At 40.2% G+C, this 24,516-nt stretch overlaps 1 protein-coding gene across 5 annotated transcripts in view; it reads left to right on the forward strand.

The window, feature by feature from the left end:
- LOC124795103 overlaps positions 1-24,516 on the forward strand; it is a 357,029-nt gene that overhangs the window by 77,859 nt on the left and 254,654 nt on the right. For all 5 annotated transcript variants that reach the window (XR_007016643.1, XR_007016644.1, XM_047258949.1 and 2 more), the window contains exon 4: positions 22,958-23,626. Coding sequence is in view for 3 of the 5 variants with exons in the window: in XM_047258949.1 (XP_047114905.1) it covers positions 22,958-23,626 (669 nt within the window). In the remaining 2 variants the exon portion in view is untranslated. The remainder of the gene's footprint in view (positions 1-22,957; positions 23,627-24,516) is intronic.

Consider the following 24,516-nt stretch of genomic DNA (forward strand, 5'->3'; position numbering starts at 1 on the left):
GACCTTGCTATTTGGTCCCCTCCCCCAAATCCCAACCCACTCTCAGCTCCCACTCATAGCACCATTCAATGGGCCTCTGCATGGCCCATTTTCCATAGTTTCCATTTCTCTCCTGCGAAAATGTAGGTCGTGCATTTCTGTTGTTGTACTACAACAGGTCATGCGTTTCTGTCGTTCTACGATCCATCCTCACCCGGAACTCTGCTTGAATACCCAGTGCTTGGAAGTTGTTGCACAGTCCTGTTTTTTCACTTTCTTTCTGATAAAAAGCTTCCTTATCTGCTCCGTATTCATCAGCTAAAGACTAGCTGCATGCAGAAGCTTAATGCTCTCTGCTTCTTTGCCCACACCTCTTGGGATGCAGATCATGCTACTGTTCCCCATCTTTACGAGGACCTAGTTCTCATCATGGCTGGGCTATGGTTATGGGGTTTGTGGTTCAGTGGCACCTTTGGCTTGAAATTGTTAGACCCAGTCTATCATTGTGGAGTTTGTCTGGTGACACACTTTCCAGATTAGTGTTGTAGACACTCTCGTTGCCTAAGTGGGTATATTACGTTTTCAGTTCCAACAGTATCATCTCTTGGTCTCGTCCATTGTATCCCATTCTTTTTGCATATGAGGGGCATCGACCCCCTGATATTCTACCAGTTGGAATGTGGCTAGCTGCCACCTGCCAGCATCTCCACCTTTCCGCCATGGAATGTACTCTCCTTGTTTTCATGTGCACCACTCCTTAGTTGATGCCCAAGCCATGAATTAGGATTGATTTATGTCAAGATCCTAAAGTTTCCATCACCTCCATGATCCTTTGGCATTTTTTATATTCAGTTCTTCAGGAGTTTCAGGGATGCTACCATCTTTTACACTAATGGCTGTATAACTTTTGGTAAGACGGGATATGCTTTCACATCCCCTGCCATTCAAAAACACAATTTTTTGCCAGGAAGTTGTAGTGTTTTTACAGTGGAGCAGACAGATGTTAACAGAGTCCTGCACTTTATTAAATGGGTCTCCCTTGACCGCATTTTAATACATAGTCACTTAATAAACAGTCTCCATGCCATTGAACTGATATTACTCTTATCACACTGTGGTAACTGTTCATCAGTGCCCGATTAAGCCAGTGCATGTCCCATAGCAAATGGTAAGAAGAGGCCCTTGGTTTTCTTCAGGTCACAAAGTTTAGTACATAAAGTAAAACAGCACTTTACTTTGGTCCCCAAAAGATATGTACAATTTTTTGGGTGGTTATCATCATAAAAACATTTGAAATGCGAAGTTCTTTTCACACCATAAGAAATTATAAATGCTACCTTACTACAATTACACTTTTTTAAAATACAAATTCATTTTATTAAATTTGTAAAAAATAATAATGTTAATACAGTGATTGAAATGAGGCATTCAAGGATCAGAAATTGAATTTAAGAAAAGAATTATATTTAAAGTCAAACCAAACAAACAAAAATAGAGACCACAGTCATTTTGATAAGAATTTTTAAAAACATTACCGTTCTGTGAGTACTGAACACGCAGCCTTTTGCTTACGAGCCTAGAGAGTTAGCCATTATGCTATGGAGCTGCAGGGTAAACTGATCTTATTTTTAATGGTCTAGTGTCTTACGATAAATTATTTTCATCACATTTTCTCAGAGGAGGCTCCACGAGGGCAGATGGCAGTGCGGTGTGAAGCCTGGCACCCAGTCTTACACCACTATATTGGTGGTTTGAAAAAGTCAGTCCCATAAGTGGTGCCTCAGTGGCAAATAAATTTTTGCTGTAAGCGGAAATAAATGAATTACAACAATAACATTTTACTGTCAGGTCAAACACAGATAATTGATAGCTGTGTTGTTACATAAGTTGCACATAGGACCTACTTGGTTTTTAAACTTAGTAGAGTATATCAACAAAACAAATAAATTCACCTTATTCTTCAGTGCATGTTATTTTCCCACCGGCAAATTTCGCAATCACCAGACAAAATTATATTTCACTCTCTTAATATGTTCTACAGTAGTATCGTACCCTGTTAGTCCACAGCAACATGCAAAAAAATGATGACACAAAGGAAACACTGGAAAAGCGAAACTATGTATGCTATAGTCCACCAACAAGGAAGCCCCCTTGCCCTAGAACACTCATATCAGAAGTATTTTAAGAAAAGTAAGTGTACTGCAGAAGGAATTAACGACTGTAACAGTAGACTTAGAAAAATAAATACTGTTTCCATTAATTACTTTCTTGGCAATGGCCTTGCCGCAGTGGATACACCGGTTCCTGTGAGATCACCGAAGTTAAGCGCTGTCGGGTGTGGTCGGCACTTGGATGGGTGACCATCCAGGCTGCCATGCGCTGTTGCCATTTTTCGGGGTGCACTCAGCCTCGTGATGCCAATTGAGGAGCTACTCGACCGAATAGTAGCGGCTTTGGTCAAGAATACCATCTTACGACCGGGAGAGCGGTGTGCTGACCCCCACGCCCCTCCTATCCACATCCTCCACTGAGGATGACACAGCGGTCGGATGGTCCCGGTAGGCCACTCGTGGCCTGAAGACGGAGTGCCCTTTTTCTCTCTCTTTTGTGTGTGTGTGTGTGTGTGTGTGTGTGTGTGTGTGTGTGTGTGTGTGTAACCAGTAGAGCCCTTTTCTAGATGATCAGTTATTACAACTACCTGGGACAACATTAGGGAATTCCCCCGTACGTTTCGCAGTGTTGTCAACTTATGATGGTGTGGCCAGCACTCTTTTAGAAATGAGCTAAAATTGTTACTTCTCATTGTAATGTTGGACACCACCTTCTTTCCATTGGACGGTATGTAGAAAACCATTCATCCCTAACTTTATATAGATTTTTTTTTGCAGCCAGGCACAGGGCCTCATAATGCTCGTCTGTGCTATTCATGACCTTCTCACTGAACATAGTCATACTGACTACTCAGTTGTCTTTCTTTGGTCCCAAATTATATGGGTATCCCAGGGAATGAACTGGCTGACCATTTGACTAGAGGAGCAATTATTCACCCTCGCCATTTTCTTTGCTAGTCCCAGGTGCATATTTGCAAGTGCAGATAAACTTCTGCTCACTCTGAGATGGAATGACATTTTTTTGGCTACTGCCCCCTGCATTAAACTCCACACCAGCATGGTGCTCTTTCTTCTGTTCCTCCTGGAAGAAATCCACCGCCCTATGTTGCCTCTGCATGGGTCATACTATGCTAAGCCATAGTTTTATTTTACATAATGAGCCACCCCACATTGTAACTGTGGAGCCTTACGGACAGTAATTCATATCGTGGTGGAATGCTCCCTTCTTCTGGTCCTCCATGCTAAGCATGGCCTTCTGAAATCTTAGTCTCAAATACTGACAGATGATTCACCTCCTTGACCACTTCACACTTTCATCCCTCTCTTATGTATTAAATGCTTTTCAATGTAGTTTGACTCATTTTCGGCCACACCTTATATATATAGAAGGAAACATTCCACATGGGAAAAATATATCTAAAAACAAAGATGATGTGACTTACCAAACGAAAGCGCTGGCAGGTCGATAGACACACAAACAAACACAAACATACACACAAAATTCAAGCTTTCGCAACCAACGGTTGCTTCATCAGGAAAGAGGGAAGGAGAGGGAAAGACGAAAGGATGTGGGTTTTAAGGGAGAGGCTAAGGAGTCATTCTAATCCCGGGAGCGGAAAGATTTACCTTAGGGGGAAAAAAGGACAGGTATACACTCGCACACACACCCATATCCAACCGCACATACACAGACACAAGCAGACATTTGTAAAGGCAAAGAGTTTCGACAGAGATGTCAGTTTAGGCAGAAGTACAGAGGCAAAGATGTTGTTGAAAGACAGGTGAGATATGAGCGGCGGCAACTTGAAATTAGCGGAGGTTGAGGCCTGGCAGATAACGAGAAGAGAGGATACACTGAAGGGCAAGTTCCCCTCTCCGGAGTTCTGACAGGTTGGTGTTAGTGCGAAGTATCCAGATAACCCGGACAGTGTAACACTGTGCCAAGATGTGCTGGCCGTGCACCAAGGCATGTTTAGCCACAGGGTGATCCTCATTACCAACAAACACTGTCTGCCTGTGTCCATTCATGCGAATGGACAGTTTGTTGCAGGTCATTCCCACATAGAAGGCTTCACAGTGTAGGCAGGTCAGTTGGTAAATCATGTGGGTGCTTTCACACGTGGCTCTGCCTTTGATTGTGTACACCTTCCGGGTTACAGGACTGGAGTAGGTGGTGGTGGGAGGGTGCATGGGACAGGTTTTACACCGGGGGCGGTTACAAGGGTAGGAGCCAGATGGTAGGGAAGGTGGTTTGGGGATTTCATAGGGATGAACTAAGAGGTTACAAAGGTTAGGTGGATGGCGGAAAGACACTCTTGGTGGAGTGGAGAGGATTTCATGAAGGATGGATCTCATTTCTGGGCAGGATTTGAGGAACTCGTATCCCTGCTGGAGAGCCACATTCGGAGTCTGATCCAGTCCCGGAAAGTATCCTGTTACAAGTGGGGCACTTTTGTGGTTTTCTGTGGGAGGTTATGGGCTTGAGGGGATGAGGAAGTGGCTGTGGTTATTTGCTTCTGTACCAGGTCGGGAGGGTAGTTGCGGGATCCAAAAGCTGTTTTCAGATTGTTGGTGTAATGGTTCAGGATTCCGGACTGGAGCAGATTCGTTTGCCACGAAGACCTAGGCTGTAGGGAAGGGACCGTTTGATGTGGAATGGGTGGCAGCTGTCGTAATGGAGGTACTGTTGCTTGTTAGTGGGTTTGATGTGGACGGACGTGTGAAGCTGGCCATTGGACAGGTGGAGGTCAACGTCCCATGCCACTTTCCTTGACGTACCTTGCGGATGTGCGGATGGATATATGTGTGTGTGCGCGCGCGCGCGAGTGTATACCCGTCCTTTTTTCCCCCTAAGGTAAGTCTTTCCACTCCTGGGATTGGAATGACTCCTTACCCTCTCCCTTAAAACCCACATCCTTTCGTCTTTCCCTCTCCTTCCCTCTTTCCTGACGAAGCAACCGCTGGTTGCGAAAGCTTGAATATTGTGTGTATGTTTGTGTGTCTATCGACCTGCCAGCACTTTCGTGTGGTAACTCACATCATATATATTACTGCTCCACACCTTGTTTTTATTATTGATGATCTAACTGACATCCCTTACATTTTTAGCCTTCTCACTTTTACTGTTCTTAATCTGCCAACTTGAAGACATTATTTTCTCTATTATTGTTTCGCCCTTAATTGCCCTGGCAGGAGTTGGATGCAGGGTGGGGCTTTTCTTGCCATTAGATGAGCCCTGGGAGAATCCCTCATCTGATCTGACCTATGTAATGGTCCAAGCCATACACTTCCCTGTAAATTCTTTCTTAGGTGTGGCATCAGTATTGCCTTCAATACCTCAGTCTTCTCCTACATACTTCCATCACCAGAACATGTACTTTGTGGACATCACTAATTCTGAATGAGCTACCGGTGGTTCAAGGGACTGATTCCCTTGCTGTTTAGTCACCAATGAACCAACCAACCATAGTTAAATCAGTTTCATTTTTTATTTCATACTGGTTGATGATCAGAAAGATTTAACCAAGTAGCTGATTTGGTGTCTTCCACACACTAATATATTTTCAGTTTTGCAACTTTTCTTTGGCCCATTAAATAATTACAATGTTACTTAGAGGTTGTAATCAGCAGTGCAAAGTAATCACAAACACTGCTTCAGTCCCCCTTGATTGCAGTTAAAACAAACAGTTGTGTTTCAAAATCCGGTTCCGTGATTTCTATCTGGTTAGGTTGGTAACCAATTGGTGCCATCACAGTAGTTACGCAGTCACCGTAAGGACATTGGACTTTGTGGGCTCATGGGTTTCTGTTTTTTTTATACTCATCCTTGTCAAATAAGTGTTATCAGTTGCTTGTACTTCTCCTTAAAACTGTCTCTGAAACCAGTGGCGGCTACCATTGTAACGCCGCCACCATCAGTCCTGTATCACCAATTGTAGTGACTACACGGTGATGTAACAATCGTGCTCACATTTCAAGATTTGAATTGTTAATTTTACCCATAGATTTAAGGCCCCAGTGAGGTTGTAGAATTCACCTGTGGTACATTCTTTCAGGGAGAGGAGAGGAGATATGCTAGAGCACCCCAGACCCCAAACATGAAAAGCTCTTGTTATTTAAATTCTACAGAGAACCCATTTTGTTCTTTGCCTTTCCACTTATGCAATAGCAATAGACCAGTTCATACTGGAATAGACCAGGTCATCATCTGCAAATCCACTCTACTAATTGTTATGTCTGCACTATAACACAACAAATATTCCATGATAACCAAATTTATTTGATCTTGTGTCACTCAAAAACAAAACTTAAGTTTGACTACACAACACTTTGCTGGCTGTAGCGCCAAGGAGAAATGAGAGTCACTAGTAGAGAATACAAGTCCAAACCACTGCCAACCACTCGATACCGATGCGTCGCAAGTTTCCAGCCAGGGAGGCCACAGTACGGTTCGGTCGTCGTGAATCCAGCAGCCGGGTAGTAACACAGTCATTGGCGAAGATTGAACTGGTTAAACGGGCTCAGGGAGCTCGCTTAAATCCGCAGGTCCGGCCAGTCAGTGTGTTGGTAGATGGCGCCCTTGTACGGTTGCTCACTCTGGTGGCAAGGGCAGCACCGCCAGGGTAATCCGTATCGATAGTGGTGTGTATGCTGCTGCTAACCCCGCGACGACGCGTGCACTTGCGCCAGTTGTTGACATCGTGTGCGGCGCCGTGAGACTGAGGAGCCCTGAGACGAGCCAGCAAAATGTCTGTCTTTTCTGTAATGAGCTGCCACCAGAGCAGATGATAAATGGGTTAAGTCTGCCTTATCCTTGCATATCTGTTCTCCTCCGACATAGGTCTGCAGGTGGAGGAGCTACCTTCTGTTGTTCTCCTGGCAGTACGGCGGTACTCAACACGTAGTGTCCCCCCCCCCCCAAACCCCCCCCCATACCCCCCCCCCCCCCCCCACACACACACACACACCCTTTTCTCCTTCCCCTCATTGGCAAGCAGATTGATGTGGTTTCTTTTTCTGAATATGGATACTGTGTATTAATCACAAGACCAGCACACACCACTTTCCAGTCCTGACTACACTGCTAGATGTGTGTGCAAAAGCTTTTTCTGGAGATACTGAAAATAGTTGTTCTGGCATGGAGTCATGTTACACACTGATCAACCAGAACCTTATGACCACCTACCTAATAGCCAGTATGTGTTTGTTTGACATGGATAACAGCGGCAATACATTGTGACATGGAAGCAAGAAGGCCATGGTAGGTCACTGGAGGAAGCTGGCATCACATCTGTGCACGTTGCGTAATTCCCTTAAATTCTAGGGAGAGGGGATTTGAGCTCTGATGACACATTCGATCACATCCCAGATTTACTCAGTCAGATACAGATCTTGCTAGTTGGTGGGCCAGCACATCAATTGGAACTCACCACTATGTTCCTCGAACCACTCCGTCACACTCTTGGCCTTGTGACATGGTACATTGTCTTGTTGAAAAATGCCACTGCCGTCAGGAAACATGATTGCGTGAAGGCATGTACGTGGTCTGCAACCAATGTCCGATACTCCTCAGTCATCATGGTGTCCTGCACAAGCTCCACTGGACTCATGAATGCCAATGTGTATGTTCCCCAGGGCATAATGGAGCAACCGCCAGCTTGTCTCTGTGCCGTAGCACTGTTATCAAGAAGCTGTTCCCCTGGAAGGTGATGGATTTGTGCCCTTCCATCAGCATGAAGAAGAAGGTATTGGGATTCCCCAGACGATGCAACTCTGTGTCACTGTACCAACATCCAGTAATGGTGGTCACATGTCCATTTGAGTCGTAATTGCTCATGTTGTGGTGTAAACATTAGCATATGCATGGATCATTGGCTGCAGAAGCCCATCATTCTAGATATGCACTGAAACTCCACAGTCCACTCTATGATGTGTGGCTGAGGGTACCCCATACCAATACTAGTCATTTTCCTTCCTGTTAACTCGCAAATAGAATGAGGGGAAAACGCCTGTTACATGTTAGAGGCATTTGGTGTGCCTTATGTTCAGAGACACTTTTACTCTGCCCAGCATTTAAGTCTGATGTTAGTTCTGCCACAGTTCCCTGCCTGTCCTGTTTTAACAGTCTGACCAGCCTATGACATCCAATCCCTCAATGTCTGGATGTGATTTCACCTTGGTTTTTGCCAAGTGTTGAAGACATTCACCACAGCACTCATCGAACATCTGACAAATCGTACAGTTTTTGAAATGCTCATGCCATTGCAATCTGCCCTCAGTCAAACTCAATAGATCACGTGCTTTTCCCATTCGACACACAGACAGTACGCACACTGATACAGGGTTCTTAACTTAAAATCTATTAACTTGTCAAAGTTAAAAAGGTGAAAAAAGACTTGATGTCTAGGTCAAAGCAGTAATGAGGGTTGCTCAACCTCGTGACATTAGGGCAAGAGAGCTAAGGCTACCCCCAACTCAGGCATGAAGAATAGAGTAGGGGTACAATTTCATACAGTACTGGCAACGGACACCATTTTCTGCATGTAAATTCATTACTGCAGTGCCAGTTGTGGGAGATACTGTACATTGGCAGCAATAGTAAGGAATGCGGAAACCTTAACTAAACAGTTCACCTGTGACAAGGAAACATCTGTGGCAATTTATCAGTCTGCAATTTATCACCCATCCCTACTTGTAGCACACATTTGGTGGAAACTCTGCAGAACAGGTGTATTTTTAAAATTGTGATTAAAATGCCTGGAAAGTGTTGCTTAGCCAGCTGTGACCGTGACAAGATGAATATAAGTAATGGCCATTGCCATCAAAAGACATTCACAAAGAAAAGTGTAAGATTTGTGTAAAGGACATTGATATAGTGTTGATGGGAGAAGCAGCATTGAAAGCTCATATGATTTTATTTGATTTTTTATTGGTCCAGTTTTATCATACAGCACAAATTGTACAATTGATATTGGACAGGTGAAAGATAAGTTACAATAATACATAGTATTAGCAAAATAGTAGGCAAATTAAAAATAGGTACCTATTACAATTAATTTTGTTACGTATTCAGAAATTCTCTGATAGAATGGAAACAGTGTTTTATTAGAAATGACTGTAGTTTAGCTTTAAATATTGGATGAGAAGCATTTTTTATTTCCTCTGGTATCTTATTGTGTAGTATTATACCAATGTTAATTATGCTTCTCTGATAGGTTGTTGTTCTGTGATATTTTTGTTGTATATTTGATTTCCCTCTGGTATTGTAGTTGTGTACATTTTTGTTCTGTAGTAGTTTGCCTGTTTTCAGGAGGTAGTCCCTAGTGAACAAGATAGTTTCATAAATGAATAAACTTGGAACATTTAGAACACCAAGCTCAGTAAAATGTGATTTACAGGACTCCATCTTTTTAAGGCCACAAATTATTCGTAGAGCTCTTTTTTGCATTCAAAAATCTTTACACTGTGAGTTGAGTATCCCCAGTAAATGATCCCATATCGGACTAGTAAGTGGAACTGTGCATAGTATGCCTGCAGTACTGTTGTTTTGCTTGTTGTAGCCTTTAAAATTCTTAGGCCATAGCACATAAATGATAGTTTTCTAGACACGTTATTTATATACATCTCCCACTTTGTCTTGCTGAACCCATAGACCCAAAAATTTTGTGACACTTACATTTTCTAGGGGATCATTTCTTAATTGTGCTTGAACAGACATTTGATTAGTTGGAGGAATTAAATGAAAATCGACACACACAGTTTTTTCAGTATTTATAATGAGTTTGTTTTTTGTGAACCACTCAGAAAGTCTTTTCATAGTACTTTCTGCTGTGGAGTGCAAAGTTTCTAGACTGGATCCAGTGAGCAATATGCTGGTGTCATCGGCAAACAGGATGGTTTTTGTGGGACTCATATATTCAACTAAGTCGTCTACGTAAATCAAGAATAGTATTGGGCCTAAGATTGAGCCCTGTGGTACACCATATTTTATTGGTAATTCGCTAGAAAGGAAGGAGTTGTTTCTTGTTTTATTCATTTTGTTGAATTCATACTGAAGTGATACTTTCTGCCTGTGGTTTTTTAGGTATGAACACAACCAGCTATGTGCTACACCTCTTACTCCTCGTCTTTCTAATTTTTCGAGCAGAATGTTTTGGTGCAGGACGTCAAAGGCTTTTGATAGATCTAGAAAAATACCTGCAGCTAATTTATGTTGATCAAGGGATTTTAAAATGCAATCTAAGAATTCAAAGGTTGCTGTCTGTGTAGATTTAGACTTTCTAAAACCATGTTGTTGTACTCTAAGAGGTTCATATTTATTTATGAAACTTAAAAGCCTGTCATAGCAGAGTTTTTCTAGAATTTTTGAGAAGGAACTTAACTATGACACGGGTTGGTAGTTTGATATTTTTTGAGAAGAACCTTTTTTTAGCAGTGGTGAAACTTTTGCTATTTTAAAAATATCTGGAAACACACCAGTTTTTAAAAAGAGGTTGAAAATTTTTGCCAAGCGGTTTGCTATGTGGTGAGCACATGCTTTTTATATGAAATCAGGTAGTTCATCGAAACCACTTGACATTTTATTGCTTAATTATTTAATTTTACTTACAATTTCATTGGGGTTTGTTTCATAAACATACATAGAAGCAGTTGAGATCACTGACTTGTTGGAGAAACTTGGGACTGGTCCTTGACAGTGTAATTGAATGAGATCTTCAGCTAGTGAAGTGAAGTATTCATTGAATTTTTCCACAACTGAATTTGGGTCTGTGACTTTTGAACCTTCTAGTGTTAATGGTACATTCTTTTTCTCTGGAGCTGAACTACAAGTTTCTTTCTTTATAACTCTTCACACGGATCTCATTTTGTTAGATGAGTTTCTTATGAAATTGTCATTCCACATAATTTTTGCCCCTTTGACTACTCTACCGTAGATTCTTTTGTATGCTTTTGAATAATCTGCGAATTCTTGGGTTACTCTACATTTCTTATAACAGTTCTGCAGAAATCTATTTCTCTCACTGGAAATTGTTATGCCTTTAGTTTCCCATTGCTTATTATTGTTAGGTTATCAAAGGTGTTATTTTATGTTGCATGTAACTTGATGAGAATACTTCACTTGATGTGCTTAAATTACACGTGTTACACATTAATTCATGAATGAGTTGTTAATACACTTAATCTGTACCTACTTGGATAGTAATTATTGTTTAGTATCTGAGGAGGTGAGTGCTAAAATTTATCAGAAAGGTGAGGTATAAATGAAACAAATGATTAATGATAAAACAAACGGTAAAAGATTAGTGTGCAATCATGATCGCTCGAAATTGTGGAAATTTAGCATGAAGACGAGGTACTTTACAGTCAAAGTAATAACAATAAAAATCACAAGGGTAAAGGTAAATTACTTGGGCACTGCACTTAATGGAGTGCTACACCCACAAATTATATTGCAAAACTTGTAATTTCACCAGCACTTTCATTATATATGTGACATAAAGACATAGAATTCTCACAGCAAGATTACATCAGCTTAAAAGTGTGAATTACAGACCACATCATTCAAATTCAATACGGCATATGCTGGATTGTTTCTCTGCCACCATCAAGAACCAATGGAGGTGGAGCTGGGTTACGTGAGAAGAGAGCTGTGCCGCCAGTAGATCAATTCCAGTACTGGAACACTAAAAGATGCAAACAGTTAAGAACATTACAGAGCCCCATTTATCAGCCTGTAAAGAACAAATGATGATAATTACTTTTACACAATATAACATCAGTAATGACACAGAGGCGTCGAATTGTCCGGCTGGTGGCAAGTTTTTTGACTCTTAGGCTCCTACCACCTGCAAAATTCAAGTATGTGGCCAATTCAAGGGAAACTGTTAAAAGGAAGTACTTGAAGAATTGTGTCTTTTGAAATACAGTTTGTAGCTGTAACATGTATCTGGGGGAAGAAATTTGCCATAGGTTGTAAACTGCAGAGGTGGCAATAATTATTTTTCAAAATTGATTTAGGGCTTTATATTAATTACCAACAGTATTATTAAAAATAATACCAGCAAATTTTTCTTTCTTTATACGACAGAAACACACTGCATTAATGAAACAGCATGGAAGCACGCTGCATTTTTTTAAACCAAATTCAGGAACATAACAAAATGTGGACAATTTACTTTAATTTTCTAAAGACTTGCGCTCAAATTCAGCAATACATGAAACTCCAAACTTTCAATACTCACCAGCAGTAAAAGCATACTAGTCAGAAAATGAATGCCTGAAGGCTGAAGTAATTAGGGGCAAGGAAAAGCTGTGAATCAAATTATTCTTTCAAGTCATGTACAGATATTTCATCTTCATTTATAAATATGTTTCCTGATAATGAAACAGCGAAGTACTTCACTTGTGTGCCTATATAATTTGTTTTGGTATTGCACCACATTTCAAACAGAGTTAGTTTAAATGCTTAGATTCTGTAGATGAGTACACACTTTTATTTCATGAACTTTAAATACACCCGCCATACGAAGCAGATGAATATTTCAGTTAGGTTTTGGAATACAGACTTATATCAGGTTCATACAAGACACTTTTTTGTATTTTAATGGGCCGTGCAATAGCAGAGAATATTAAAAATTCATTTATGGCTGCTGTAGAAAGTATCAAACTTAAGACTTCTGCAAATGTCTATGGATGAACCTGCAGTAAATAAAAAATTCATTAGTATTCTGCAGAATAATATGAAACAAGATCATGGAAAGAAATTATTGGAATTAGGCACCTGCAGCTTACACACCCTACATAATTCTTTTGAAAAAGGTGCTCATGCTTCTCGTTGGCACATAGGTAATTTCTTCAAAGTTTGTGTTATTTATTTCATGACTCGCTTGCAAAAGTTGAAATGTACATGGAACTTTCAAATTCATAGAAAGTAGGTCTAAAATTTTGCCACTGTAGATGGTTAAAAAATCTTCCTCTGAAGGCTCAGGAAATTTTGGACTGCATTTCTCTGTTTGTTGTTAATGTAGAAAAGTGGAAAATTGCCAATCAGTTCCTGTAAGGTTGTTTCATTGGCAGTTGTTGTTGTGGTCTTTAGGCCTGAGACTGGTTTGATGCAGCTCTACATGCTACTCTATCCTGTGCAAGCTTCATCATCTCCCAGTACCTACTGCAAACTACATCCTTCTGAATCTGGGTAGTGTATTCATCTCTTGGTCTCCCTCTATAATTTTTACCCTCCACACTGCCTCCAATACTAAATTGGTGATCCCTTGATGCTTCAGAACATGTCCTACCAACTGATCCCTTCTTCTAGTCAAGTTGTGCCACAAACTCCTCTTCTCCTCAGTTCTATTCAATACCTCCTCATTAGTTATGTGATCTACCCATCTAATCTTCAGCATTCTTCTGTAGCACCACATTTCGAAAGCTTCTATTCTCTTCTTGTCCGAATTATTTATTGTCCATGTTTCGCTTCCACACATGGCTACACTCCATACAAATACTTTCAGAAACGACTTCTGACACTTAAATATATACTCGATGTTAACAAATTTCTCTTCTTCAGAAACGCTTTCCTTGCCATTGCCAGTCTACATTTTATATCCTCTCTACTTCAACCATCATCAGTTATTTTGCTCCCCAAATAGCAAAACTCCTTTACTACTTTAAGCGTCTCATTTCCTAATCTAATACCCTCAGCATCGCTCAGTTTAATTCAACTACATTCCATTATCCTCGTTTTGCTTTTGTTGATGTTCATCTTATATCCTCCTTTCAAGACACTGTCGATTCCATTCAACTTCTCCTCCAAGTCCTTTGCTGTCTCTGACAGAATTACAAAGTCATCGGTGAACCTCAAAGTTTTTGTTTTTCTCCATGGATTTTAATACCTACTCCGAACTTTTCTTTCATTTCCTTTACTGCTTGCTCAATATGCAGATTGAATAACATTGGGGAGCGGCTACAACCCTGTCTCACTCCCTTCCCAACCACTGCTTCCCTTTCATGCCCCTCTATTCTTACAGCTGTCATCTGGTTTCTGTACAGATTGTAAATAGCCTCTTGCTCCCTGTATTTTACCCCTGCCACCTTCAGAATTTGAAAGAGAGTTGTCCAGTGTCAAAAGCTTTCCCTAAGTCTACAAATGCTAGAAAAGTAGGTTTACCTCTCCTTAATCTATCTTGTAAGATAAGTCGTAGGGTCAGTATTGCCTTGCGTGTTCCAACATTTCTGCGGAATGCAAAATGATCCTCCCCGAGGTCGGCTTCTACCAGTTTTCCATTCGATTTTACAGAATTGGTGTCAGTGTTTTGCAGCCGTGACTTATCAAACTGATAGTTTGATAACAAATTAATGATATCAATATAATAGAAGGAAACATTCCACGTGGGAAAAATTATATATAAAAACAAAGATGAGGTGACTTACCGAATGAAAGCGCTGGCAGGTCGATAGACACACAAACAAACACAAACATACACACAAAATTCAAGCTTTCGCAACTACCCTCCCGACCTGGTACAGAAGCAAATAACCAGAGCCACTTCCTCGTCCCCTCGAACCCAGAATCCCCCACAGAAGAACCACAAAAGTGCCCCACTTGTGACAGGATACTTTCCGGGACTGGACCAGACTCTGAATGTGGCTCTCCAGCAGGGATACGACTTCCTCAAATCCTGCCCTGAAATGAGATCCATCCTTCATGAAATCCTCCCCACTCCGCCAAGAGTGTCTTTCCGCCGTCCACCTAACCTTCGTAACCTGTTAGTTCATCCCTATGAAATCCCCAAACCACCTTCCCTACCCTCTGGCTCCTATCCTTGTAACCGCCCCCGATGCAAAACCTGTCCCATGCACCCTCCCACCGCCACCTACTCCAGTCCTGTAACCCGGAAGGTGTACACGATCAAAGGCAGAGCCACGTGTGAAAGCACCCACGTGATTTACCAACTGACCTGCCTACACTGTGATGCATTCTATGTGGGAATGACCTGCAACAAACTGTCCATTCGCATGAATGGACACAGGCAGACAGTGTTTGTTGGTAATGAGGATCACCCTGTGGCTAAACATGCCTTGGTGCACAGCCAGCACATCTTGGCACAGTGTTACACCGTCCGGGTTATCTGGATACTTCCCACCAACACCAACCTATCCGAACTCCGGAGATGGGAACTTGCCCTTCAGTATATCCTCTCTTCTCGTCATCCGCCAGGCCTCAATCTCCGCTAATTTCAAGTTGCCGCCACTCATACCTCACCTGTCTTTCAACAACTTCTTTGCCTCCACACTTCTGCCTCGACTGACATCTCTGCCCAAACTCTTTGTCTTTAAATATGTCTGCTTGTTTCTGTATGTGTGGATGGATATGTGCGTGTGTGCGAGTGTATACCTGTCCTTTTTTCCCCCAAAGGTAAGTCTTTCCGCTCCCGGGATTGGAATGACTCCTTACCCTCTCCCTTAAAACCCACTTCCTTTCGTCTTCCCCTCTCCTTCCCTCTTTCCTGATGAGGCAACAGTTTGTTGCGAAAGCTTGAATTTTGTGTGTATGTTTGTGTTTGTTTGTGTGTCTATCGACCTGCCAGCGCTTTCGTTCGGTAAGTCACCTCATCTTTGTTTTTATATATAATGATAGTTTGGTAATTTTCACAGCTGTTTGGTGTACAGAACTGAAGATAATGTATTACATCAAAGTTAAGGGATAGTCAGTTTCCAGTGAACCATTAAATAATTCTTTGAGAAATGTCTTCTGTTGCTTTCTCTTGAATGGTCTTTATTATAAGACCAGAACTGTCTACAAAAAATTCCAGTTCTGCTTGATGACTGTCAAGTTGTAACAGTTCTGCCTGCTTTATTTATTTCATTTGATGTCCTCTGTGTCGACACACTGCATTGCTACACTGACTGAAAACTGGGTTGTGGATTACGACACTGACTGCCATAAATAATGTAGCCGACAGGTGTACAGTTTTGTTTCAGAGTATTTTAATTTCACTGCTCACAAGCCCCTAATAATATATAGTTATATGTTTAACTTTCGATATGCCTCATTAATAGTTTGCAGGCAAACCTCCACATACTGCTACAGAAGTTTCCTGTTGAACATCTATGAGCAGTAAAACCTAACCACGAAGTTCACAGTTTTTGTAGAATAATCTGGTATGTATGGAGCAGACACTGTCATTGCTTTAACACACGGCCTATTGGTGTAACACTTATTTCACTGTTAAGTTGATGCATTGTTGTCATTCTAACCAACACAGGTTCCTGATCTGAAACTCGGCCATGGACTGACTGTCTTGTGACCAAAAATCAGGCCCTTATATATCATCACAATAATAGGTGCTGAAACTACACATTGTTTGAAGTTTAATTTACAAAAATTACAATTAAAACTTAACTCATTTGATTAACTGAATATATCGAAAAATTGGTTGTTTTTAACAGTTTCTTTTACTACCAGAGTTAGTCCGAATTATTTGTTTAAATCATAAAATTAACAAATATAAGTACACAAACAATACTTTTGACAAATGTGTTAATTACTTTGAAATTAATGATAGGCTGTTTTTGTTAACATGTTTCCGACTAAAGCCAAATAGATACTTTAAGAATACTAGCATTTCGTCTTCCAAATGTTTATAATTCGTAGAGAATTTATATTTGTTTATACGTCAACAATAAAATTTAAGTTATGAAACAATTACTGATTTCTCCGTATAATGAAAGATACTAACTAGGAATAGTCAAAATAAATTAGAAAATCAATTACATACATAAAACTAAGCTCAAAATTAGATCTAGTGTTATATTCTTTAAAACTGAGGGTCAACCTTTCTCTATTATGAAAGTACAGATTATATTCACGTATTTTAATGGTAATTAGTTAAAATTGAAAAACGAACTTTAAGGAGGCAGATGACAAAACAAGAGGGGAAGTAAAAGTATCCCAGCTTGCTCCGTCACAAAGTGAAAGATCATTCACATGGATAAGGGATAGAAATGGACTCAAAGTTAAATCCAGTGGGACTCCTCCTGTGATTTCTACCCAATTACTAAAATTTTCTTCCTTTCACCATTGTTTGAATTATTCAGAACAATGTTTTGCTTTCTGCTTGTTAAATATTGTTGAATTGATGGCCATACACACGCAAATATTATGGAATTGATGGCCGTACACACAACTTGTTTGAGTCTAAGAGAGTAACATCTTCTACGCAGTTAAACACCTTGGAGATATCACAAAAGTATCAGCTAAAGTATTTTGTTATTTGTGGTTTGTAGTATTTGGTGATGAATATATAAACAGCATTCTTAGTTGAGCAGCCCGCATGGAATCCAAACTGTGGTGTTCTAAGTAAATTCTACTTAAATATGAGACTTTCTTGAGAACATTAATTTTTAAATATTATTACATATTAAGTTGAAACAGTCAAAATCTATGAATTCCGGCCAAAGTGTAATGTATACTTTGAACTATTCTATGATTTTTGTTTGTGGATCACTAGTTGGCTGTAGTGCTTTATCCATGAAAGCCAGGTTGTTCGTTTGCATGATTAAAATCCACTGTTTTTTCTGTGTGACTGGTGTCATTTTAGTGAATATCTGGGTACGAGGTGCACTCCATGAGCCTTTGTGAGTAATGATGTAGGTTGTGAGGTTGGTAGGATAGGGAGATTGAGGGAAAGAAAGATTGTGCACTGTTGGCTGTTAAAACTGCAACACAAGAATGGATAACAAATAAGAAATTTGTACTTACAGTGCATATACATTTAGAAGAAAAGTGTATCATTAGATTTTTAGGTGATATGGAGGTATTCATGCTGCAGAATTTAGACATAGAGTTTCGGCCTCTAGCAGCAACATGGCTCTAGACATCGAGTCAAACTGGGCTTGGATGACAAATATGGGTATGTCATTCTATGCTACTTTAGCTCTGTGCTGGTGTTCATCAGTGTAATGGCTGGCATTTGGTGGTGCACCAGTCTCTCAGCAAAGTGTGACCAGATATTTTCAGTGGGTAAGAGATCTGGAGTGGTGTACTGACCAGAAACACAGTTGAAAACACTCTTTATCAAGGCAGATCAGGACAACATGGGCAATGTGTGGACTTCTTGAAAGATAATGTTATGCAGACATCATAGGTAGGGCGTAGCCACCAGTCCTAAGAAATAGGAAAAGTGTTCACTACTGTCCGTAGTACTGGCTGTGTTGGCAGTTGTCATGTACCCAAAGACACCCTGTACCATGATGCCAGGGGCACATGCATGCACGCATGAGCACACAGGTGTGTACCCTGAACAAGGACTTGTCTGAAAAGATGATGTGGTGCCACTTCTGTGTCGATTGTTGTCATCGGGCTTACAGCTGTCGGCACGTTTCTCTTTGCATTGCTGTAGCTTGGGAAACTGCAATAATGGTCACCCACCTTGCTGACAGTTTGTGGCACTCCAAGCAGCATCACACTGTCTTTGTGGATATCTGTCTTGTTGCAAACAAGCCCATTTGTGCCCTCTAGGTATGCGTTGTAACTGTACGAGCCTGAATGGCCAAGTGAATGGTATGTCTGTCCTCTTGGCCACTAGTGGTAAGATACCACTGAAATCCTCTGTGTCCCTCCTGAAACCAGCAATTCTGTATTTGCGTGACATTCCTGGCATCTCAGCCAAAGTGACCAGCATATTGCATTACATTAAACCATGGTCACGATGAGCTCTTTCCTGCCGCTGTTGAATTTCGGTGCCAAATAGTAGATGGTATAAACTGTAGATGTAGTAGGTGGTAATACTTCTTGTCTGAGGTGTAACGTGTTCTTCTAACAAACTCACATGCAAGTATGAGTCTTGAATGAGAAACCTGCAGCACAATTTTATTTTGTACAAGATGCAGATGGCGTTAGTCTTATCTAGCTTATGTTGAAATGATAATCATTTCCCTATCTAAGGATGTAGTACATGTTATGCTGATTTGGCATTTATTTCATTCCTTCGTGATGTTCAGTTTTAAGGGTCAGCAGGGTGTAAAGCTGTAGGACACAATAAATTGGAGGGGAAGTGAGATATAGGGATTGTAACTCTTAAAAGGGCAGACTGCAATGGCAAGGAAGACATTAAATGGGAACAGAAAAGAAAATAGCAAAAAGGAAACAGCAGGAGGAGATCTGGTAGCACAGAGAAAAGAAAAAATGTGAGATGAGTACTGATTAGTGAAAAGTTCTGGGAAGGTGGGGGGCGGGAGAAGGGACAGCCAGTCTCTAGAATGTGGTGGGAGGGTATGTTGCCATTTTCACATTTCAAAATAGTTGGTATAGGGAGAGGAGGGTGCATGAGCCATTAAACTGCTGAATAACAGTGGCAGTATGTGATCTTTATACATATTTCCTTCAACAGAAATGAATAACAGAGTTAATTAATTCCCATTCTCTGCTAGTGACTAATCATGCAAGAAAAATTGGATGGTGATCATGGCTAAATAGGATAGTACACAGTGCTTGTAGTGGTTGATAGATAAATGTAGCTGCTGTGATTAAACAAGAGGTGTCTGTCACACCTCTGTAGTAGTGGACTGGTATGAGGACTGGGGAGTAAGGAATATTTCTTACACTTCATTCTTTGGCAAGATCAGATTTCACTAAATCTGTCTGTCCTTCAGTTTTTATCTATGTTTATCGTATTTTATCCATATTGCAAGAATTATTTTTTCCTTAATCTCTGTGCCTTGCCTTCTCACTGATCGTGTGCTAGTTCTCTCATTCCAAACCATCCTCTTTCCCCTCATCTCTGTGTTCAAAACCTCTTCAGTCCACCCTGTGTCCATTCATTCATTCATTCATTCATTCATTCTGTCTATGTGGCCTGTCAGCCTATGGCTCTTTGGTAACATGCTATAGGACCATCAGATATATTTTTGCTCCTCTTCTTTAAGTTTGGTTAGTGTTTTACAATTATTAAATATAATTACCTGAACTTTAACCTACCCTCTTCCCTGCTGCCCTAGATTTCTATTCTTGGACACAGATTACATCTTATTTCATTCATGCAATAGTAACAGAAGTACACATGTAAAGTGTTAAAATGTGTGGGAACAGAGCTTAGGGAGCATCAATGGTAAATTTTACCTGCACTCGACTCGAACAAGTGATGGGATGTACACTAAGTAATTGTCGGTGTTCTGTCAAGCACTTCCTGTATTGTAACAATTCCTGTTTATTGATTTTGAATAAAAACTTGTTAGGCAGTACTGGTAGAAGGTAATTTTCAGAAACACTGTCTTTTTTCCCAAGATAAGTGTCATATTTTTCACTGTATAGGCCTGATTTTCAGCAGTGCTTTTGTACTTTGGTGGACCATGATGGTTTTTTTCCAATGTGCTCTGATGAGACAACTGTCAGTCCTTTGTGTTGTAACAGTTCAGCTGCATGTGTTGAGAGTTTACTGGTCCCCATACCTTAATAAATCTAAAATAATCTACTTCCATTTCACTTTTGTTTTGTTTCTCATATGACTTATGAAGACTGTAGTACATTGTATAAAAGTTTTGTGTGAAATGCATAAACGTGATTGTGTAACTAACTTTAGTGTGTTTTATTGGTAGTGATATACCTGATGATGCTGATAAAACAAAGAAAATGTCACAGAGACTGTGTTTTTTTTATTCTAATCAGTTAAATTATGACGTTTATACTAAACAAGCCTCTACAGCAGTATTGAGCCTAGTCTTATGTACGTACTTACGCTATACAGGGTGTCCCAGGAGGAATGCTCAGTATTCAGAGATATGATGGGAAGCAAAAATGTCTAGTGAACAACGGGCTCTAAAATGCATAGCTTAAGAGCTATTAACACTTCTTCATCTTCAATACTGTGAAACAAATCTTTCCTACTGCAAGCTCTTTGCTTTACAGATTTTGGTAGGAGACAGTGGACCAAAACAGGGAACAATTGTCTACTAAACATGGGCTATAAAATGCATACCTTAAGAGCTATGAGCACTTGCTCAGAGAAGAGATGTCATTCACAGTAGTGAAGATGAGAAAGTGCTCATAACTCTTAAGGTAATGTTGACCATTCCTCCTATGACATCCTATATATCTCAACATTAACCTAAGTTGTGCCTTTATTATTTAGTAACTTATGAGGCTTATACTTCTCTCTCTCTCTCTCTCTCTCTCTCTCTCTCTCTCTCTCTCTCTGTGTGTGTGTGTGTGTGTGTGTGTGTGTGTGTGTGTGTGTGTGTGTAGTAGTAGTAGTAGTAGTAGTAGTAGTAGTAGCAGTAGTAGGAGTAGGTTCATGATTATGTGAATAGTTGTAGTATGTTAAGTACCGTATTTACTCGAATCTAAGCCGCACTTTTTTTCCGGTTTTTGTAATCCGAAAAACTGCCTGCGGCTTAGAATCGAGTGCAAAGTAAGCGGACGTTCTGAAAAACGTTGGTAGGTGCCGCCACAACTAACTTCTGTCGTCGAATATATGTAGCGCTACGCAGGCATGCTTCACAGGCACAAAGACAAATACTGGCACCAAAACCTCTGCGTCAGTAAATAAATAAAAAAAAGGTGGAAGACGAGTTTTTTTTTCTCCGCCCCGAGTTTCGACCACTGCATTTTCATACATTGTCCAACGAGGTAGATACAAATTCCGTATTGTTCCTCTTCAAACGTAGCAGCATTTCAATGTACTACGAAAATCCGACTGGCGAGACTGTTTGGGATATTTGTCAATATGGCCAACTCTGCTTTCTGAATTTTTTCCTAACTGTGAGAAGAAATGGTTGCTAATAGGAACTTTTATGAATTGTGAATCACATGCAGTATTCTCTTCACCATAAGAATAATACGAATATAAACATTTTGCCATGTATTCTTTCGTGTTTGCTGCTGTCTCATTTAAATCCTGTCTGCCTAATAAACTACGAAACTAGAGTGAGACAACAGCAGATGAGGAAGAATATACATACCATGTCATGTTTATATTCGTATTATTCTTATGCCTAATAGTGATACAGTCAGAAATGAAGCACGGCAATTGACTAGATTTTTAAATCTAAGATGACTCTAATTTTTGTGCATAATGTAATGTACTAAAGAGGCGTCTGCAAAGATTTTCAAACGGAAAAAATTTTCGCTAAATTCTTGTTCAGAACATCTTCTATTATACGCAGTCTATTATTTGGTTCTTGTTGATCATTATCAAAGAAAGCAGCAGTGTAAGTAGCAACGAATAGCAGTCTCTTGCCATTGTTTCGCTAATGAGACGATTTCTCTCTTTGTTTTTTTTTTTTAAATTGTAAGCGGCGGTAGCGTGCACAAAAGCAAGCCATGCCGCAAGCGGCGACAGGCCGTAAACCCTCATTTTCAGAATGCGACCAACAATGCATGACACAGTACAGTAATGCATTTTCAGCTTTGAGTGACGGAAACACCTATAACAAAGAGAACTGCACTTGTCAGATCAAAGAAAAATAAGCAATCAATTCAAACCAGACGAAGCATGTGAAAAAGGAAGGGTACCTGTATAAATACGGACAGAGCGCCTGACGCATAACAACGGCTACCTGGTAAAGCTTAACTGCTAAGACTGCTACGACTCGAACCAAACTACTACAGCTGTGTCGTCGTTCATTCAACCTAAATTGTTTCGATTTGGAAGTGCGGCCTAAAACTTTTCTCTCCCCTTGAATTTCGAGTCTCAGATTTCAGGTGCGGCTTAGATTCAGGAAAATTTTTTTTCCTCGATTTCGAGTCTCATTTTTCAGGTGCGGCTTAGATTCGAGTGCGGCTTAAATTCGAGTAAATACGGTATATATTCAAATTGGATCTTTACCATTGTATTGTTCATTTTTATTTATTTGTTTATGACATTTTTTAGGTCAAAACCAGTTTGGATGTGATACACAACATACAATCACACAAGTTGAAAAATCATTTCTGTCAAGGTTATCACCTTCAGCGTGCCAGATTCAGCCATTGCCATCTGCCACTACCACACATTACTTGCAATCTGCAAGTATACAAGCTGGTGATGACCTGCCATCTACCACTGTTGTTCGTGAATCCCCGCTGAATCTAATACTGCATGGGAATTCCAGCTCAAAGAAAGAAACTGTGAGTGAAAATTGTGAGTTACAATGTGTAGAGATGCCAGACTGTGAAACAAGTAATGGCATTCTTTCCAGTTCAATAAATTCAACAGTATCCTGTGATACACCTGAAGCAACAAGTAACATATACAGCATTTCACCTGACAAACTTGATGGCTTGAAATACAAATTTGAATCATCCATGAATGATTCAGATGTTGAATGCTTTGAACAGCAGCAACCTTTGTCATTTAGTCCACCTGTTGTGCCAAATACTTCATTACAGTACAACAAACATGGGAAAATAAATTGTGTGTATAATACCAAAGAAACACTTCCTCGTAGGCTATTAATGGAGAGATCAAAACAAGATTGCAGCCAGAATATTGCATCAGAAATGGCATATACAAAATGTGCAATGAACCAAAGATTTTCCAAAGAAAAAATTATTGCTCCAGGTACGTTGAATAACAGTTTTTTCAAGTTTGGCCACATCTCTTTAGCATCAGTATGTTCTTATAGATAGTAGCATTTAGCCAGTAATTTCTTACATACTTTCTAATTTCTATCTCCAAGAATTAGATTATAACCCACAAAACCAAATTAAAAGCAAGAAGATAACTGTCAATGAATGTGGCTACACACTGGTAATGTAATTACAACTTTAAAGTAGATAAACATAAAGTACTCAAGTTGGGTTTTTGGCTCCTCCCTCCTTTTTCCTATTGTTGCTGGACATAGATATCTTTTATGAAGTTTGTACTACTAGCATTGTTGAAACTTGATTTAACAGCAGTTGTATTTAATATTTCTTTACTGATTTGAACAAAACTGAAAATAATAATAATAATAATAAAAAAGCCTCAGCTCGCAAATATGTATGTCATCCACAGGTACTGTCATCATTGGAAGAGATTTTGATCACCCAACTATCAATTGGGGTAGCTGCAGTTTTGTAAGCAGCATGTGAAACAATACAGAATGTGTTCTTTGAAAACCATGTAGAGCAGATAGTTCAGAAAGTCACTTGTGATGGAAATATGTTGGGTCCAATGGCGACAAATGGCCCTGGTGTCTTTACGGATGTTCATAGTGGAACTAGTACCACTGATGGCAAGGCATTGGTAACAATGACGATTATTAGAGCACAAAGGGCAACTAAAAAAGTAGGAAGATTTACATGTTCAGTAAACTAGATGAAGAAGCAAAAGTGTAGCACCTCAGCGAGGAACTTGAAACCCTTAGCTCTGGGCAAGTGCCTGTAAGGGAATATTGACCAAACACCAGATATGTAAGTACCTACCAGAACAGTTCATAACGTAAGGGCCCGTCTGTGAGCTACAGTTTT

Source organism: Schistocerca piceifrons, chromosome 4 (genome assembly GCF_021461385.2).
Source record: "Schistocerca piceifrons isolate TAMUIC-IGC-003096 chromosome 4, iqSchPice1.1, whole genome shotgun sequence".
Classification (NCBI taxonomy): Eukaryota; Metazoa; Arthropoda; class Insecta; order Orthoptera; family Acrididae; genus Schistocerca; species Schistocerca piceifrons.